Here is a 12,661-nt window from a genome sequence, read left to right as displayed (position 1 = left end):
GCTTATAATTTGTACAATAGCTGGTGCAAAACATGTAGGTATAAATGCAGATGATCCAAGCTTCCAACATCAAGATGTCAGTTATTTACCACTGTCACACATTGCAGCACAAGTAATTGTTTTAAAATGAATATACAAAAATTACAATAAAAAACATGTAATCATTGAGTTCCTCTTTTTTAAATAATTGATTATTCTGATGTAGAGAGAAGACAAAACATTGTATAATGTTTTTTCTCAAAATATTTCAAGTGAATATGTTTGTTAATAATTTTTTTTTATAATTGGACTTTTTTTGTACTCTGATAATTTTTTTTTTGAATTTTATTACTTCCATTATGACTATAAAGCAATATAAAATTTATTATTTATATTATTTTTTTATATAATTTTAAGTTAACAGATATTTGGATACCAGTTTTGGCTGGAGCATGTGTGTGGTTTGCAGGACCTGATGCACTTAAAGTAAGGATATTAGTTGACCTTTTTGGTTATCTATCTTTTGTTTGCTATCAGGTAACTTTCATTCAATTAATCCACATTAAATGTTGAAAAAAGGGTTGAAATAATTATTTTAGAAATTAAAAGACCTGTTGACTAAATTGGTTTTTAAATTTTAAGAAGAGTAGTTAGATAAATAAGAAAAGTTTATTATAGCATGTTATAACTTATTAAAGTTTTTTGCATTTGTATTAGTTTATTGCTGCCAAAGTATATGATTGCTGTTTGAAACCTCCTGTTTAATGAGCTGATGCGTTAAAAAAGCAATAAAAGCAAGAAACTAATTTGTTCTTTTTAGGGAGCATTAGTTGACACTCTTAAACAAGCTCGGCCTACACTATTTGTTGGTGTACCACGGTATATTTTCATCTACTTTCATAGTATTTTGTTTTTTGTTTTTTTTTAATTTCTTAACTTATTTTATTTATTTATTTTTTTTTAATTACATATTTTTATTAATACTGCTAAGAAAATTTAAAAATGATTTATTAGAGTTTTTGAGAAGATAGAAGAGAAGTTAAAGAGCATTGGAGCTGCAACTACTGGTGTTAAAAAAACAATTAGCGGTTGGATGAAAGCAAAACTTTTGCTAGGAAATCAGTTGAAAGAAGCTGGGTTTGTTTGTTTTTTCTCTAATACAACACCCATGTTTTCTATTGCATATTTATTGGTAATTGAGTATTTTAGTATAATAATTGGTAATTGAGTAATATTATAATAATTGATAATTGAGTAGTAGTATATTTAATGGTACTGGTAATTTATTGGTAATGTAGCATCTCTATTGGTAATTTACATTATCTCGATTGGTAACGTAATATATTACCAATAGCGATAATAGAGTTAAAAATGTAAAACATATTGTAATTAGTTTTGTAATATTTGTATTATAAAATTATTTTAAAAAGGTTACATAATTTCCTTTTTTTTTCTTCCAGAACTAAAACTTTTATTAATAATAAATCTTAAATTAATAATTATCTAATTTAAATTCAGGTTTCTTTTGCTTGAAATTTCTTTGTGATTATATGCAGTTATTATTTTACATATTACCATATTACATGATGTATATACATTTAGAAAACCTGTACCTTATGGGTGGACAATTGCTAGCAAACTGATGAAAAATGTAAATAAAGTTTGGAATTTTCAAAAGTGCTTAAACAATTGTTGTTATTATTGATAAAAAAAATTGCATACTAGTTTTATTTATTTGTTACTTTTTTTTATAAGTAATTTTTTTAACAATTAATAAAGGTTCACAAAAGTCTTGGATTAGATCGTTGTCATTTAATTTTTACTGCTGCTGCCCCTATATCTAAACAAACTTTAGAGTATTTTCAAAGTCTAAATTTACCCCTATTGGAGATATATGGCATGAGTGAGTCAACAGGTCCAATAACTATTGCTACACAAGGGCGTTCAAGAATAACATCTATTGGGCATTTACTAGAAATTAATGAAGCTAAGATTGGAAACCCTGATGAGGATGGTAGTGGTGAGGTATGTCTTTTTCTAAATATGTTTTAGAAAATATATCAAATGTCATAATAATCATAACTTTGGTCTAAGTAAAATTGTCATTTAACTTTCTGCAAAATGTTTTATTGCTGTTTTAATGCATCCTTGTCAAGTGCGAGTAATATCAAATTATATATTTTAGCTGTGCTTCAGAGGGAGAAATGTAATGATGGGGTATCTAAATAGCGAGGAAAAAACAAAGGAATCCCTTGATGAGGATGGATGGTTGAAATCTGGTGATGTAGGGAAGTGTGATCAGGTAACTACTTCAGTATTATTTTAAAAGTATAATAAGAGTTGTATAAAGTATAAGTATATGATCTTAAGTAATGGTCATCACTGGTAACAATTTTAATGATATTAATATTTTAAGTTATACTATTTGCTGTATAATATGTTATATTGTTATTATAAATGGGTTCTTTAAATCAAACATGTTTGTCATTTCTTTTTAATAGGATGGGTTCTTTTACATAACTGGAAGAATAAAAGGTGTGCTATAAAATTATGGCATCATTATGCTATGCTACAGCCCTTTTAAATTGTAGATTTATATTTTTTGTTACTTAAGTAATTAGTTACAAACTATAGATTTATATTTACTGTTACTTAAGTAATAATCATAACGTTTCATCATTTTAAAAATAGAATTAATTATTACTGCTGGTGGAGAGAATATTGCACCCATTCCGATAGAAGATAACATCAAGCTTGAGATACCACTCGTTTCAACTGCAATGGTAATAGGAGACAAGAAAAAGTTTCTATCGTGTCTTATTACACCTCATGTAAGCATTTTTCATCTTTTTTTCTTTTTTTAAACCTTCCTGAAAAGTGCAAATGTTAAATCAAATTTTTGTTAAAGTTTCAATCAAGTATTTTTGATTTGAGTAATATTTTTTTAGCAGTTAAAATTTTCGTATCTTAAAAGGTTGAGATTGATAAAGAAACAGGGCTATCAACTGACAAACTTCTGCCAATAGCTGTGAACTACTGCAAAGAACTTGGTCTTGATGTAACAAAATCTCAAGAAATTGCTCCTAATGTCCCTGAAGTTCTTCAGCGAGCTATTCAAGCTGGTTTTGATAGAGCTAACAAAAAAGCTGTCTCAAATGCATCAAAGGTAAAAAATGTTAAACTTGTTTTAAAGATTATTTTAAAAAGTTTTCTTACTTTATGAATCTGACCTTTAAGTAGTGTTTGTAAATATTAGTAATGTTCAAACCATAAAAATAAAAATATCTTTTGAGATGTTTAAATTTTTAAACATTTGATTGTAAAATCTCTATATTTGATTTTTAATTCAATATACAACCAATGAAATATAATAATCAATTAAATCTTACATATCTTTCATCAGCCTGCAAAAGTTTTTTTTTTTTTTCAAAGTTTTTTAACAGTAATTTTTTTAACAGTAACATCTCTTAGCAACTTAACAATTAATTTCTTAGCTTCTTTAAAAACTTTGCAAGTTTTGGAGAATTGATGAAAAAATGCAAAAATTCCAAAATTTCAGGGTTGTGCAAATCTAATCCCAGCAAGCAATAGAAACAACTATAAAAAGTCCATTTTATTGTTACCCAGTGCTGTTTTTACATATTTGTGTAAATGTTTAACAACAATTATTTTCCAACAGGTTCAAAAATGGAAATTGTTGCCATTAGAATTCACTACAGCTGGCGGAGAACTTGGTAAGCAATTTGAATGATTTTAATCAATTTACATTTGTTGTTTGTCTATCTTCTTTTTATTATTATAATTATTTTTTTAATTTATTCTTTGTACAAATATTACACAGTAATATTTGTACAAAGAATAAATTTAAAACATTCAACTGGTCAAGTATAAAGGTTGGGATGATAAAATATTTAAATATGAAGTTAGATTAAAGAAAATGTAAAAGTTCCATCTGGTAAATGTTTTAGACTCTTTTGAGGTAAAGCATTGCTATTGCATGTATAGTAGGTGTAGTCAGAATGAGGAAAATCTTACAAAACTGAAATACCACACCCTTTTTTAGATTTGGAGACAAAAAATGTAAAAATGTTGCTATTAAAAGTCTAAGGATTATAGCTTATTATCCTCATTTTATTATTTTATTATTATCCTCATTTTATTAATGATTCAATTTTTATATCGCACAAAATATTTTAAATTCAGATTTTCTTAGAAGTGTAATAGCTTCAGAAAAATCCAATGTTAGGTGAAAAATGAGGAAGGAGATAGTAGGAAACAGAAAATCAAAGGAGATTGAGATCTGAAAAGAAGCAGCTGTTCATGATCAGAGAAGCTAAGCCATCCATAAGAGGTAGTTGTCAATTGTATAATAAATCATTTTAAGTAATGATTTATTATACAATTGACATTTTTATAGAAATTTACTTTGACAAATATTATACAATAAATCATTACTTAAAATTCTTGAGATCAACTTTAGTATTTAAGACTTCAGCTTACAACAAAAATGGAGATTCTAAAACACAACTTAAAACCAATTTTTACTACTTAAAACATTGCCTATTTCAGAAAAGTGTTTGAATATCCTGATTTTGCTTATGATTAAACTGAACTGACCAAGTTTGATTGGAAGGGAATGAGTGTGACTCTTCTTGAGAAAGCTTCCTTTAAGTTTCTCATTTTTTGTCAACTTTAGAATAAAAACACAGATAGTGAGAGTAGATAGTAAGTGAGCTGGTAGAATTAGTTGTTAGTTTTTCTTTTACATCTTTAGTCAAACTCAGACAACTGGTGCAATCTATGCTAGGCTCATGCCCAAGTTTTTATACCTAATGGTATGTTTCAGTTTAAAGATTCTATCAAAGCTTTCTTCCTAGATATGGATGCTCCAGTGTAGAGGAGTTTGCCAAATCACAAGCTGTTAATGCTGTACTGGACTCTTTGTAAAAGCATAGTTTTTTTTGGATTTAACTATAATACCTCTTGCTCTGTTGGATAGATTGAAAAAGCTGAGGAAAAAGCAAACGTTCCAACAGCCATTCAGAGTTAGGAATTGCTAAGTTCTCTTTATCAAAAAATTTAAAACGAATCAAAAAAAGACATCAAAGATAAGTAAAGATCTGCCTTCCTAGGACCACTTGGTTGATAATTTTCATATCTTCTGTATGACATGATTGGGTTAGAGGAGCAGAACATACGAGATTGGATTTCTCTTCTATCTGAGAATTGGCATACTTAATTTGTCTTTAAGAGTTTTCAGAGGGATGTTGGAATGATGCACAATCGTTTCATTGAAACAACGATGAGAAGAAACAGAAAAAATGAATAACTAAAGAGTATAAAGCTTAATATTTGTATTGTTTGTCAAAAAGCTTTTAGAATATGCTAGCAAATTTGGTATGATTTTTTTTGTTATTACTAAACTTTTTTAAATTATCTGTCGACAAAATTTTAATTTTCTACAGAGAATAAATTAAAAAATTTAGTTGAAGTATGTTGATTTTTTCAGAATCAACATATTTAAATTAAAAACACATTTACTTATTTAACATTCGATGTTTTTTGGAAGAAAAAAACTGTAATACCTTCATGTTCTACTCAAATATAAATTTTTATATTCTTAAAAAAAAAAAAAAAAAAAAAGATTTCAATAATATTTGCCTTTTGACTATTTTCCACATTTTTCTAAAGAACGTGGCCAATGATTAAGTGATCCTATTGAGCTCAAACTTTTTGCGAATGAGATCTTACTAATTGGCTCCTTATCTTAGAGTATGGTATTTCAACTTTTTTAAATTTGCTCATTCTGGCTCCTCTATTATTTTGTCAATGTATACGCCTATTAAACTCCATATCAACAGATCGTGAAAGTTATTAAACTTGTTTATTTAGAAAATATTTGTTACATTTTAGAGTAATTTTTAGCAATTTTTCTTTAGCGTTTAAGATTTTGTTTTACTTTAGGTCCTACACAAAAATTACGGCGACCTCACGTCATGAAAATGTATAAAGAAACTATCGATGAACTCTATGCCGACTAACTACTGTGTGACTTGTTAGATTCTCTCTCCGTCTAATTTTTTATATCGAGATTTAATTTTACTATTGTTTAGAAATAAACTGTAGAATTAATAGCAATTAAAAAATAGATTTGTTCGATTTTTTTCAAAGTCAATTTTGATTGATTTTATGTAATGAACTCCGTATATTTGTTCGATTGTGAAAATAAGATTTACATTTGATCATTCTTTTCGGAGAAAAAAAACACATTTAAACACAATGGCTGTAGAGTGAAAAACGCTCCAAAAATTGTTTAAAGTTGGATTTTTTTTTTAATGGTAAATTTCTCTGAAAATCACGATGCTGAATGCCTGGGTGGGGAAAGACCATCTTATATAACCATTCCACGATTGTTTTGGAATAATGGTAAGCTGCACCATTTTGCGTAAAGATCTGTGTATGATGGATAGTAGTGAAAAGTAATAAGTAATGTTGTTATCGACTTCGACTAAATCGACTAAATTAGGGATCTAGTTTCCTTAATTGTACTCTTAGTGCTATTTTTTTAATTTGATTTTTCGAGACTTAACGCTTTTTAAATTTTGAGTTTTTTTAACATCTTTACAACAAATAATCCCTAAATTATGAAGCCCAATTGAAAATCCATGTTTTCACTCAGTAGATTACCTACATTTTTTAATTTTGACTTAGGGGGTACAATATTGGCAACCTTACCCTATCACATAAACTTAACTCTGCTTACTGTATGTAGCAAAACTTTATTAATATGCTTCCTTTTTCTCATTATAGTAACCAGTTGATGCTTTTTAAAACAAAACGATGCGAAAAAGATAAGAAGTTTAATAAATCTGTCATCCCAAAAAAAGTTTAGCCGGCCCTATTTCCACCTCGCTACGCCACTGTTTTGTTTTTTTAATTAAACAGTTTATTAATGTTTTAATTGTTGTGAAAAATGATACAGAGAGAATTTAAAAAAACTAACATTTCTTAAATTCTCTCTGTATCATTCTTATTTAAGATAAAATAATGTAAGAATATTGCTTATATAATTTCATTTGAATTTAAACAGAGAGAATTTAAAAAATCAACATTTTTAAAATTCAAATGAAATTACAAGTATTCTTATATTTAATTAAATTCAATACATTATGTAATGATTGGTACACAATATTTCACAATGGACATAATCAACGCTTGGTTTAACTCCCTTTAGACATTACTAAAGATTGCTATAGCTCCCTTTGGACTATTAATGATTGGTACACAAATAAATAGAGTAAAATGGGGTCAAATGAAATAATTAAGAATTTCAATTTTTTTTTAAGGGAAAAAAGTTTTCAATTTTTTTTTTTTTAAAGTTGTAGAGAAATTTGAGCTGTATTTATATAAATATATACAAATCAAGTAAAAAACTAAAAACTTTTTTTACTTGATTTGTTTTTTAAATTGTTATTATTGGTTGCAATTAAATTAATTGAAAAAAAAAGTTTTTTTATTCTACCCTCACATTCGGGGAGAATGAAATACGCAAATCTATGTGTAATTAAAACAATACTTAACTAAAAAAAAACAAAAAGCAACCAATAATAACAATTTAAAAAACAACCAATAATAACAATTAAAAACAACCAAATAAAAAAAACTTTATTTTTATGATGATGTTGAGTCGTAGAGAGGTACTAGAGGTTGAGCTGAATGGTCACTTGTGCGGCACCTTTTGGTGCAATAAAACTCAGCGCCTTTTACATATCGGTTTACATATTTTGGTATGCATGTTTGACAAAGCCAAGCCTTGCATTTCGAATTTTCACAATGATACCATTCCATTTATTGACTTGTTGAAGCTTTGCCTAAAACTTTACGGCACTTTTTACACTTGACTTGGTTTACAGCTGTTATTGTTGTTGGAGTTGCTGTTGTTGCTTGATTATTTGCTGCTTGTCATTAAAGCTTAGCTTACGTTGTTTTTTAGCTTGCTTTGCTGCTTTTTTGCTCTCAGCATTTTTCAATCTTTTGAGTATCCCAGGTTTACTGAGACACTCCCCATCGAACCTTAGTACATCTACATTTTTTAGTTTTTTTGTGTAAACGTGTTGGATGCGAAACATTTATTGCAAAGCTGCTGCAAACGATTGGGCCGATTGCAATTGTTTTTCCTCTTTTTGAATTTCTTTTTGAACAGCCGGAGTTACTTGACTATTGAGGTTTGTTTGCAGGCGAGTTGGCTTTGGAGGTGACTTTGAAGCTGATGCTATGCAACGCATACTGATGCTAGATGTTGTTGATTTAGATTCAGATAGCAGTGGCTGAGATGATGTAGTTCCTGGTGCTAGTAGTGGTTATGGTACTGGTGGTTGAGATGATGAAGGTTCAGGTTGAGATGACGGTGTTTCAAACGTATTAGCAATTTGCAATTTTGACTGATCGATTTTACTGATGTCGAGTGGAAACAAGCCAGTATTCTGAAATTCACTAACTTTTTGGGTGTGTGTAAAAACTTCACCAAAGCTAAAAAGTTTTGCTTGCAGTTGGCTAAAACATTCTTTTGATAAGTTGCTGCTCTTTATCTCTGCATAAAACTGTTGAAGTAATTTGCGCCAAACTCTTTTGACATGACAATAAACACCGACATCTAGTGGCCACTGTTGTAAAAAATGACCAAAAACTACTTTGAGCTGACCCGAGAAAACCGCTTTGACAGGGTGAAACTACAATGTTTCCTGACTCCAAAAATGTAAAATTTGAAATCTAACTATTTCGTCCGAGAAAATAATTTTGATTTTTAGTTTTTAGTACTTTGCACAATAGGGCAAAATGACAGCTTTTCAAATTTTGCATTTTTACAGCATTCAAAAACTCTCCAAAATTAGCATTTATTACTCTAAAACATAACAGTCTATATAGCAAGTATAATTTGTATTTATTTTAACTCAGAAGATAAAATTTTACCTACAATTTCATGGTTGAACTATATTATAAACATTTTGTTGCATCAAAATTGTAAATAAGCTAAAAATTCCGGGAATAGGCAGTGAACATGTTTGTTTTAAGTTTTGCATCAAAATTGTAAACAAGCTAAAAATTCCGGGAATTGGCAGTGAACATGTTTATTTAAAGTGTTTCACTTATCAGTTGTGTGAGAAAAATTTCAAAATGCCAAATTTTTCAAAAAATCATGAAGATTGTCGGAAATCTGTCTGTGTCTTGTGTCTGAAGAAGTGCTCTCGAGAGTTGACACAGTTCCTTGTTGAAAAGATCCTCAAGCATTACCATACAAGTCTTGATTTGACTGATACCAGAGTGCCAAGAGGCATTTGTGACTCATGTCGAACAATTCTTCGGAGAAAAGATGAAGGAAAAGATGTTAACCTGCCACCTTTGTTTCCTTTCTCATCTATAAAAGTTAGACCACCAACAAGAGATCAAGGTTGCAACTGTCTTATTTGTCAAGTTGGACATTTGAAGTTGAATGAGAAGAGCCCAGTGGACTATTCTAAACCTGTGGAAGATTGTACCCCTCAAAGATGTGGTGATTGTTTGAGTCTAGTTGGAAGAGGTCTGCCACATCAGTGCACTCCATTCACTTTTAGAGAGAATCTCAAGCAGCTAGCTACAGCTGATCCACTCGTTGCAGAGCAAATAGCTACTCAAGTCATCTCTACTAAACCTTCCACACCTGGTGGTACTGCCAAAATATCGCATCCTAAAGGCGGCCCACCACTTAGAGTTAAAACAGGTGATACTTTTATATATACATATAAAGATGGCAGGTTCAGAGGGAATACCTTTAATTTTAAAACTTAAAATTACAAAAAGTGTTAATATAATTTCATTTTTAGGAAGCTCAAGTGCAAGAGCTCTTTTTCCTGAACCCAGCATCAAAACTGAAGATCTTGTACAAGTTCAACTAAACACAGGACTGTCCAACCTTGGCATGAAGAAATTGGCATTAACCATCAACAGAGTGAGTGACACCAAGATTGTGGAGACTAGTTTTCTAGCTAAGTTTGAAGCCATTGGCAAACAGTTGACTGAGTTTTTTACTCAAACTAGCATCCAAGTTTTATCAGAGAGTAACTCCACTGACTTTGTGGTTGTGCATTGCAAGGATCTTGCCGAGCTTTTGAATGAAGTCCTGCTTTCTCGAAGAGTTTTCCAGAATCATATTGTCAAGTTGGGAATTGATGGAGGTGGAGGATTTCTGAAAGTTTCTCTTGGCATCATGGAGTTGGATTCTCACTGTGATTCAAGGTCACCACCACGGAAAAAACTTTTAACTCAGAGGACTGCCAAAGACAGTAGTGTAAAGCGTCAAATGCTTGTGGCTTTATCAGAAGGACTACCAGAAAACTTTGAAAATGTGAGGCAGATCTTGTCTTTAATCAAGTTAGACAAAGTCAACTTTGTTGTCTCATGCGACATGAAACTTGCCAACATCCTTTGTGGCCTTCAGAGCCATGCAAGTACTCACCCTTGCTCTTGGTGCAACACAGAATCAAAGCATCTTTCTCAATCAGGATCTTTGAGGACACTAGGCTCACTTGTTGCCTGTTATCAAGAGTTTGCTAAGTCTGGTGGTGATATCAAAAAGGCAAGATCTTTTGGCAATGTAGTGCATGAGCCTTTGCTATCTGGTTCTGAAAACAAACTCATCTTGGAGCTCATACCACCAATGGAACTCCATCTTCTCCTTGGTGTGGTCAATCACATGTACAAAGCCATGACAGAAGTTTGGCCCAATGTTGTAAAGTGGCCCTCAGCTCTCCACATTCAACAAGAACCATACCATGGTGGGCAGTTTGCAGGGAATGCCTGTCACAAGCTTCTCAGCAATCTTGACCTCCTTCAAAGAATTGCAGAGACTGAGTCTGCTTTTCAAGTCTTTGGAATCATTGATGCCCTTCGAAAGTTTAAGTCTGTGGTGACAGCATGTTTTGGTATGGTTCTGGAGGATGACTTTTCTGAAAAAATTGATCGCTTCAGAGACTCATATTTGGCAATCATGAACATCAATGTGACTCCAAAAGTTCATGCTGTTTTCTTTCATGTGAAGCAATTCATTGAGATCAAAAGGGCTCCCTTGGGGATCTTTAGTGAGCAGGCAACAGAATCAATGCATCATAATTTCAGCTCACATTGGCAGAGATACAAAAGAGACCGCAATCATCCTGAGTATGCAAAGAGGCTTCTTTCATGTGTTGTGGACTACAACAGCAAGCATTTGTGAAGAATCAAATATTGAGAAGAATTTATTTTATGTACCACTTGCTCTTTATGTGTTTAGAATCAAGAGGTTGTTTTTGTGTTTTGGCTTAGAATAACTAAAAGAATTATTTAAGAAAGTGTTTATTATTTCCATCTTGTTAATGAAAAACTATATCAGTTGTGTCAGAATAAACTATTATTCAAGTGAATTTTAGACAGTTATGTTTTGGAGTAATAAATGCTTATTTTGAAGAGTTTTTGAATGCTGTAAAAATGCAAAATTTGAAAAGCTGTCATTTCGCCCTATTGTGCAAAGTACTAAAAACTAAAAATCGAAATTATTTTCTCGGACGAAATAGTTAGATTTCAAATTTTACATTTTTGGAGTCAGAAAACATTGTAGTTTCACCCTGTCAAAGCAGTTTTCTCGGGTCAGCTCAAAGTAGTTTTTGGTCATTTTTTACAACAGTGTGGCTGCAGAATGTGTGACGTATGAGCTGGTAAGCAAATTAACAAGATATTGTGTTTGATACAAATAAGTACGACCCGATAAGTGACATGTGTCACATGTCCATCTACGACTACACGGTTATCATGAAATCCAATATTGCCAACCTAGCTGACCCAAGAATGCCACTTATATGGGGTGATAGTGTACACATCCCAGGGTCACTTGATGCAAATTTTAAAATCTTTTAGGTACGTCTGCGGGAAAAAAATGACTTTGAAGTTACAAAAATGGAAAAAATTTACCTTCATTTTTGACATAGAAAAACTGCTGTAAAATCCATACCATTTGTCATAGACCAATAAAATTTGGAGGCGATGTAGCCTATGTCAATACCAAGATTTGGGTAAAGTTTTATCCCAATCCTTGCAGTATAACAAAAGTTATGGTAGTTTTAGTGTTGATTTTTTGTTGATTTTTTCACTTACAGTGCAAAACTTTTCTGATTATGGCCTATTACAAGCTCCCAGGCCATAATGTGGGTAACACACGTGCTCCAGTTGAATATACCAATAACATTATAAAATAAGAATTTTCATGTTCTTACCAAAATTTTATGTTTTGGGGGTGAAAACTGTTGTTCTTGATTGAGCTCTATTTACAGCATATGCACCTTTTTCTATAAAAAACTTTATATGACAGTGCTATTAGTGCCCCATAAACATTCTTTTAACTAAACCACTACCTTAGAAGTTAGTTGAGACATTTTAACAGATTTTTTGATGAAAATTATGAAAAATCTTGACATTTTTTACTCTTGTAAATTTGCGCTTATTCTACACATCGATTTAGCCCTGAGGATTTGTGAGCAAAGCAAAGAAATGTGTTGAAAACCTTTTGCATGTGATTTTTAACTGGTCAACATGTGTTGTGTGTTGAAAAACCCATTTCATACATAAAATCACCAAAAAATGCCTAGAATTTCCTTAGTGCTTTGTTTTCAAAATC

The 12,661-nt window shown here is 30.9% G+C and overlaps 2 protein-coding genes across 5 annotated transcripts in view; both read left to right on the top strand.

Moving 5' to 3' along the window:
- LOC145188308 (long-chain-fatty-acid--CoA ligase ACSBG2-like) overlaps positions 1 to 6,149 on the top strand; it is a 37,294-nt gene extending 31,145 nt beyond the window's left edge. For all 4 annotated transcript variants that reach the window (XM_090081237.1, XM_090081254.1, XM_090081242.1 and 1 more), the window contains exons 8-19: positions 2 to 112; positions 397 to 465; positions 800 to 858; positions 994 to 1,116; positions 1,582 to 1,630; positions 1,759 to 2,004; positions 2,165 to 2,281; positions 2,481 to 2,514; positions 2,671 to 2,810; positions 2,954 to 3,145; positions 3,659 to 3,713; positions 5,944 to 6,149. In XM_090081237.1, the coding sequence (XP_089937363.1) occupies positions 2 to 112; positions 397 to 465; positions 800 to 858; positions 994 to 1,116; positions 1,582 to 1,630; positions 1,759 to 2,004; positions 2,165 to 2,281; positions 2,481 to 2,514; positions 2,671 to 2,810; positions 2,954 to 3,145; positions 3,659 to 3,713; positions 5,944 to 6,020 (1,272 nt within the window). In that variant the 3' untranslated portion in view covers positions 6,021 to 6,149. The remainder of the gene's footprint in view (position 1; positions 113 to 396; positions 466 to 799; positions 859 to 993; positions 1,117 to 1,581; positions 1,631 to 1,758; positions 2,005 to 2,164; positions 2,282 to 2,480; positions 2,515 to 2,670; positions 2,811 to 2,953; positions 3,146 to 3,658; positions 3,714 to 5,943) is intronic.
- Positions 6,150 to 8,692: 2,543 nt separating this feature from the next.
- On the top strand, positions 8,693 to 11,257 carry LOC145180743 (uncharacterized). Its single transcript, XM_090074963.1, has 2 exons — positions 8,693 to 9,736; positions 9,840 to 11,257. Exons 1-2 carry the CDS (start codon positions 9,154 to 9,156, stop codon positions 11,225 to 11,227), a joined length of 1,971 nt encoding a protein of 656 aa, XP_089931089.1. The 5' UTR covers positions 8,693 to 9,153; the 3' UTR covers positions 11,228 to 11,257.
- Positions 11,258 to 12,661: the final 1,404 nt, after the last annotated feature.

Source organism: Hydra viridissima, unplaced genomic scaffold (assembly GCF_058129835.1).
Source record: "Hydra viridissima isolate aposymbiotic clone 2 unplaced genomic scaffold, HvirCarnegie_v1 scaffold_1, whole genome shotgun sequence".
Classification (NCBI taxonomy): Eukaryota; Metazoa; Cnidaria; class Hydrozoa; order Anthoathecata; family Hydridae; genus Hydra; species Hydra viridissima.
This window is presented reverse-complemented; position numbering and strand designations above follow the sequence as displayed.